Source organism: Genypterus blacodes, unplaced genomic scaffold (assembly GCF_046128005.1).
Source record: "Genypterus blacodes isolate CSIRO-AG114 ecotype Tasmania unplaced genomic scaffold, CSIRO-AGI_Gbla_v1 ptg000202l_1, whole genome shotgun sequence".
In the NCBI taxonomy this organism is placed as follows: domain Eukaryota; kingdom Metazoa; phylum Chordata; class Actinopteri; order Ophidiiformes; family Ophidiidae; genus Genypterus; species Genypterus blacodes.
The window spans coordinates 7,501-15,000 of NW_027467001.1; the positions used below are offsets into that span (position 1 = coordinate 7,501).

The window sequence follows — 7,500 nt, forward strand, 5'->3', positions numbered from 1 at the left end:
TGTGAGGACAAACACACACTCCACTGTCACACTGAGGCCAAAACACCCAAAACACTGGACCAGAGCCTGAGCCTGCGATCAGCCCGTTGAGGTAACACACACACACACACACACACACACACACACACACACACACACACACAGCTGGTCACCTGTTGCAGCTCGTGTCTCTCACAGTTCTCTCATGTGTCTGATGTGTCCAGATGTTCAGGTGGTCCCTCAGCTCAGCTCGGGGCCTCCATCATGGACAACGTGACGCCTGCCGGCCCTCCGGGTGAGCCGGAGGTCAGGGTGTATAACTACGCCGCCCTGGTCCTGGGCGTTCCCTTGATCCTGCTCATCATCCTGGGGAACGTGCTGGTGTGTCTGAGCGTCCTCACCGAGCGCTCGCTCAAGACCGCAACCAACTACTTCATCATCAGCCTGGCGGTGGCCGACCTGCTGCTGGCCGTGCTGGTGCTGCCGCTCTTCGTCTACTCTGAGGTGAGGAAGAGGAGCACACACCCTCACAGGGGGGGAAGATACACAGCATCTCACTGCAGAGAAGAAGAGTTATCTGCTTTAAGACAAGATCAAATAAGGAAAGAAGAAAGAGAATCAGAAAGACGAAAGGAAAGAATAAACGGAACATTGGAAGTTTTAGGATAAAATTGGAATATTTAAGGAAATAAAGTAAGATTTGGAAAACCAGGAAAGAAGGAAAAAAGGGGAAAGATAAGAAATGGACTTACAACCTGTTACCATGACAGCGAGGCATCATGTGACCACAGGGGTTCAGATTTGCCTCCTGGCTCCTACAGACCCAGATGAAGTATTCCTAAACATGTTTGCTTCTATCCTCTTTAGTTCTTGGGAGGCATCTGGACCTTCAGCACTTACATCTGCGACGCCCTGATGACCATGGACGTCATGTTGTGCACCGCCTCCATCCTCAACCTGTGTGCCATCAGCGTGGACAGGTGGGTCAGAACCTGAACAAGTGAGAGTCTGCATGTGGAGCACAGACGTCCAGATCTCAAATGTCTACTAACATATTTCTGTAAGGGTTTTCTTTGTATATTGGACACTGATGATCAGCGTTCATACTGTTTGATCCACACTGGGAGTAAATGTTGAAGGTGCTGAAGCTGCAGGTCTCCAGTTCTTCTTCTCTCTTCTCTTCTGGGTGTAGGTACATCGCGGTGGTCGTCCCTCTGAAGTACAACAGGAACCAGTTCAGTGTGCGGCAGCTGGCGCTCATCGCCGCTACATGGGTCCTCTCTCTGGTTGTGGCCAGTCCAGTTATCTTTGGTCTGAACCGGGTGCCGGGCCGCGACCCCAGCATCTGCAAGCTGGAGGACGATCGTTTTGTGGTCTACTCCTCCGTCTGCTCCTTCTTCGTGCCTTGTCCCGTCATGCTCTTCTTGTACTACTGGATGTTCCGGGGCCTGCGGCGCTGGAGCACGAGCCGGAGCCGGCCCGAGGTGGTTCGAGGTGGCCGGCACGCCCTCTCGTTACGCCTCCGCTCGGCCTTACGCAGGGCCAAGGGCGGGACGGCGGGGAGCCGGGAGAAGGTGGCGTACGCCGCGCCTGCCGGGCTGAGTCCCACCTCTCCCTCCAACGTATCCATGGTGTCTGTGAGCCCGGCGGCTCAGGATCCGCAGGACGGGGCGGGGGCCATGGCTGAGACCGATCCCATGACAACGCAGATAGACAGCATGTCGGACGCAGAGCCGACTGAGAGGGCGGCCATGGGGGGAGGAGCCACGCGGGAAAACGGCCTGGTGAAGACGCGAGGGGCAAAGAGAGGCCGACGCAACAGCAAGAGCAGCAGGGTGAGCGGCAGGGAGCGCAAAGCCATGAAGGTGCTGCCCGTGGTGGTGGGTGAGTATCTCAGGCTGAAGGTCACAGGTGCATGATGGGATGTCTGAGGCACAAAGCAGCAGCTGCTGAGTCTGTGTGAAGTCAGAGGTGGAGACGAGTGTGAGCACGAATGTTGGAGCAGGTGTGAGGCGCACGCTGCTTCTTCACGCTGGAGTTTAACTGTGAAATTAGAACATGGCTCCATACTGTAAAAATAGAACATACTTCCTGTCGCCTTAGAAACCACTTTGCCGTCTCCTGGGTAACGTGGTTAACATGCCATTCACAGTTATGTGGTAAACAGCAGCGGAATCCAGTGACAGTTACACAGTAACACCCGCTCACATCTGTCTGAGCCCCGCCCACATCTGTCTAAACCCCGCCCACATCTGTCTGAGCCCCGCCCATGTCTGTCTGAGCCCAGTGTGTATTCCTTGGCCTTAGAGAAAGGAAGCAGCTTGATTAATAACTTCAGGGGCGCACAGGTGAGACGAGTCACACAAACCGTAGCAGCAGAGTTTGGCTCCACGTCAACAATAACAGAGATCTTATAGTAATCCGACAGTTCAAGATCCTTCCTCTCAGTTTACTCCTCCTTCCTCATCAGACATCTTTCAGACTTTGTTTAAAACTGTTAAGGCAAAAACTAGCAGCATACAAAGTGATCAACATGTCACATGACCCACCAGGTCACATGGAAAACCTCTATTGACCCTCTGGTCCTCTGGTCCCTTGGTCCCCTGGTCCCCTGGTCCCCTAGTCTTCTGGTCCTCTGGTCCTCTGCTACTCTGGTACTCTGGTCCCCTGGTCCTCTGGTCCTCTGGTCCTCTGGTCCCTTGGTCCTCTGGTACTCTGGTCCCCTGGTCTTCTGGTCTTCTGGTCTTCTGGACCTTTGGTCCCCTGGTCCTCTGGTCCTCAGGTCCTGTGGTCCTGTGGTCCCCTGGTCCCCGGCTCCCCCGGCTCCCCCCGGCTCCCCCGGTCCCCCGGTCCCCCGGTCCCCTGGTCCTCTGGTTAGTTGTCTCTTGTCTCCCTCTAACCCTTTCTGTGGTCCCCCTGTCACAGGTGTGTTCCTGGCCTGTTGGACTCCATTCTTCGTGGTGCACGTAACAAAGGTTCTGTGTGAATCTTGCCACATCGGCCCAACGCTCATCTCCGTGGTAACGTGGCTCGGTTACGTCAACAGCGCCGTCAACCCCATCATCTACACGGCATTTAACGCTGAATTCAGGAACGTCTTTCACAAGCTGCTCTGCTGTCGGACCTGAGCGCCTGAGACCTCCCTGACATGTGACGGCTCCATGGATGCTCCTCACACACTGACATCTCCTCACCATCTGTTTCTCCTTCTGGACTTCATGTCAAGTCTCTGACAGGAAGGAGACGAGTCTGACCGCTGCCTTAGTTCACTGCTGGACTGAAACATAAAGACTGAACCTGAGTGTTCTTCTGAGCTCCAGCCTCCTGAAGCTTCTTCTTCTTGTAAATGACTCTTAAAGGCATGCAGCAGTCCTTGATGCTGTCAAGCTCTCAGCCCGAAGCATAAAAGATGTGACAACGTGCAGAACTTAAAGAGATACGGCGGCGTGTTCACTTAATGTAATGATTTCTCGGACATTTCCTTTGAACTGGGTCACTAACGTTGTTGTTTGAATGGACCCTGATGGATCCATGTTGTTGTTTCTTCTGCAGCACAAAGATAGAAGTTCTGCCCTTCACAATAAAAGCTCAGCATCCCTGTACTGTAGGATGTAACAGCAGTGACCCAGTTCAGATGGGTACAAATTTGGTGAATCTGCCAGCGTGTCACTTTAAAACCATTTATGTTCCTTATATATGAGTATTTACATCCAAGACTAACAGGTCCATGTTGTGTTGTTCTTGATCAGGAGGTGCAGAAGTGTGTTGCTATCTGGAGTTGATGCTTTATTTGATTGGTCCTTCACTTTTCCTCAGATTCCCATGAAAGGAGTTGATGTTCAAGTCTGAACCAGGACAGCACCTCGTGTAGCACTGAGTGACAACATGCAGCACTTTAACATCTGCAGCTGGATATACAAATGATAGCAATTTGTCTTCCTGTTCAGTTGTGAATTCAAGGTACAGTGCAAAGAATCTGCGTCCTGCGTGGAGATATAAAGTATTGATGAGGATTTATCATTTAACTAAATCTGCAGTGTGCAGAGTGCAGTGAGACGATTCAGACTTGAGCTTTAGAGTTTTATACATCAAACATTCAGAGGACAGGAAGGACAACTCTCTATTTACCCTTAATTAGAACTCATTTCTGTGAATCTTGACTGATTTCGAGGAGATAATTGGAGAAATAAAGGATCTGTATTAACAAAAGTTGTGATTGGACTAATGTTGTGAGCCTCAGTGTGCAGGGTGGTGCTGCAAGCTGTCATAGGAAGTGATGCTGTGTGAAGTGCTGTCAAAATGTAACTCAATATGAACAATAAAGAGTTAACTGAATCCTCCTGTGTTGTGCTCCAGTGATCAGAGGCTCCGTCACTCTGAGCTGAGCCTGATCAGCAGCTGACTGATCCTCACACACTCACACACTCAACCTGAGGTCACTTAAAGTGTCACTTAATGGACGTGGGCGTTTGAACCCACGCTGCTTTAGCACCGTGATACGCTGGCTCAGTGTGCACAAAGAGGCTCACAGGGGGGGTAACCACGGTAACACCGGGCACACACACTATAACTCCTACAGCAGACAGAAGGAAGCATGTGGAGACACAACACGTCAATGAGAACATATAAAAGATAAGAGGAGAGACACTGGAGCTCCTCATCCTGCTCACACACACACACACACACACACACACACACACACTCACACACACACACATTCACACACTCACAAACTCACTCACTCACTCACTCACTCACTCACTCACACACACGCACTCACACACGCACTCACACAAACACACACACACACACTTACACTAACAGAGAGACAATGAGAGTATAAATGTGTCCATGCTTCCTGCTGCTCAGTGGTGAAGCTCATGGATCTGGAGACGTGCAGAGGAACATCTGGAGACGGGCAGAGGAACATCTGGAGACGTGCAGAGGAACATCTGGAGACTTGCAGAGGAACATCTGGAGACGGGCAGAGGAACATCTGGAGACGTGCAGAGGAACATCTGGAGACGGGCAGAGGAACATCTGGAGACGGGCAGAGGAACATCTGGAGACGTGCAGAGGAACATCTGGAGATGGGCAGAGGAACATCTGGAGACGTGCAGAGGAACATCTGGAGACGGGCAGAGGAACATCTGGCTGCTTCTTCTCATCTCACACTGAGTTTAAACATCAAGTCCATTTGATAGTAAAGTTAGCTGAAGCTGCTGCAGCGTCGCCTCATCCTTCATCCTTCATCCTTCATCCTTCATCCTTCATCCTTCATCCTTCACCCTTACGTTTCATGCTTTCATCCTGGAGATGCTGGAGGGATGAGAGGAACAAAGCTGTGAGCAGAGAGGGATTTAGTTTGGATTCAGACCAAAGCTGCAGGGAACATGAACATGTGTGTCAGTCTGAAGCTGCTCACAGAGCCTGAAGAGCAGAAGAAGAAGAGCAGGAGGCAAACCTTCACTCTGATGGTGTCTGAACCTAGAGAGTTCTCTAGTGAACTAGATCTAGAGACTCAGTGAACATGAAGAAGAAGAAGAAACTTATTGGGTCAAATCACATGTGAACACGTCAATCTGAAATTTGTCTTGCGTGCCCCTCTTACACACACACACACACACAAACACACAGACAGATGCATTAGAGAGGGGTCAACACAGCAGCCATGACACGGCACCCGTGAAGCAGTTTTGGGGGTCCGGTCCTTGCTCAAGGGCACCTCGGCAGTGCCCTGGAGGCAAACTGTGCGGTCCACTTCCTTGGTCCATAATGGACTCAAACCATCGACTCCCTATGAACTGAGCTGACCCGGGTGCTGATCAGTCATATAGCCTGGTTCCCTCTTGATGGACGCAGCTGGTCTTCCTCCCTGCTGGTCCTCCTCTCCTCCTGGAGGCTCTGGAGGATGGAGGGGTTCAGTCTGCGGCGTCGCTTCCTCTCCTCCAGGCTCTGAGGTGACGTCGCGTCTGCGTCGGCCCAAAGTGGAATGTTGCAGATGTATTTATGAGCCGAGGCGTTTGTGTGCGTGGAGCTTATTTATGGAGCGCTAATGATCAACCTGCCAGCGAGGAGAGGAACCAAAGGTGCAAATCCCAGAGACAGTTGGAAAAAATTGGTGGAAAAACGGAGCGTGGGTGTGAAAACTACAGAGCGCGTGGCGTCTGAGTGTGAATCTGAAAATAGACGAGGAGAGGCGCCGCAACTTCAGGAGACTTGACTGAAAACTTCAGAGCCTACGGAGCTAAAGTCTGCAATTAATAAATGAGCCAATACATGTTTACATCAGGCCATTAGCACCCTGTGTGTGTGTGTGTGTGTGTGTGTGTGTGTGTGTGTGTGATGAACAGGTCCTATGTTCTGGTCCTCTGTTGTAGAAGTGAAATAAATCAGAGCAGATGTTATAATACTGCTGTTAGTCAGAGTTTGTGTGTGTGTGTGTGTGTGGTTGAGCACGAGTTCACTTCTTCCTCCTGTGCTCTCCTCTCCTCTCCTCTCCTCTCCTCTCCTCTCCTCTCCTCTCCTCTCCTCTCCTTTCCTCTCCTCTCCTCTCCTCTCCTCTCCTCTCCTCTCCTCTCCTCTCCTCTCCTCTCCTCTCCTCTCCTCTCCTCTTCTCTCCTCTCCTCTCCTCTCCTCTCCTCTCCTCTCCTCTCCTCTCCTCTTCTCTCCTCTCCTCTCCTCTTCTCTCCTCTCCTCTCCTCTCCTCTCTCTCCTCTCCTCTCCTCTCCTCTCCTCTCCTCTCCTCTCCTCTCCTCTCCTCTGGCCTGGTTTAGCTGTGACGTTGTGTCCCTGAGAAAGGTCAGCGGACGACAACAACGGGCGAGCGCTCAGCAGACACAGATCAGGTGGCGTGGAGAGATGGGGGGGGGGGGGAGAGAGAGAGAGAGAGAGAGAGGGGGGGGGGGAGAGCTTAGTAAAGTACAAACTTCATTACACAAAAATACAATACTGTCAATGCACAGCTGCTCCATCAGCAGATACACAGGGACGGGAGACGTCTGTACCAACAGAGGACACACACACACACACACACACACACACACACAGGCAGAGAGCGAGTGAGTGAATTAGTCAGAGAGGATTCACACCTGAGTGGCATCTGGCACATTTCCAGCCGCCTCCGCATCGTCCACCTGACAGAGAGACAGAGAGCTTAACACACACACACACACACACACACACACACTGGTGTGTCACATGTTGATGATGACCTTGATGTTTGCTCCTGGTTGACTGAGGTTAAAGCCTCTACAGCTCCACACACACGTCCACCTCACATTCTTACATGAAGCAGAGAGAAAGTGCAGATCCAAAACAGAAACCTTTACTTCCTGAGAGCTACTGAGGCTCAGCTGCAGGTAGCTGAGGAGGAGGAGGAGGAGCTGGGGCTGCGTGGGAGGAAGAGGACAGCTGATGGAGATGATCACTGTGTCTGTGCTCATATTCAGATCATAATCCTCAATTACTGCACACAGAACAAAAGAAGAGGGTGAACTGGGTGTGTGTGTGTGTCACTTC

At 51.5% G+C, this 7,500-nt stretch overlaps 1 protein-coding gene across 1 annotated transcript; it reads left to right on the top strand.

The window, feature by feature from the left end:
- The first annotated feature begins 243 nt into the window (after nt 1-243).
- drd4-rs (dopamine receptor D4 related sequence) lies at nt 244-3,107 on the top strand. The gene is made up of 4 exons (XM_076169448.1): nt 244-483; nt 847-959; nt 1,172-1,863; nt 2,905-3,107. Exons 1-4 carry the CDS (start codon nt 244-246, stop codon nt 3,105-3,107), a joined length of 1,248 nt encoding a protein of 415 aa, XP_076025563.1.
- Nucleotides 3,108-7,500: the final 4,393 nt, after the last annotated feature.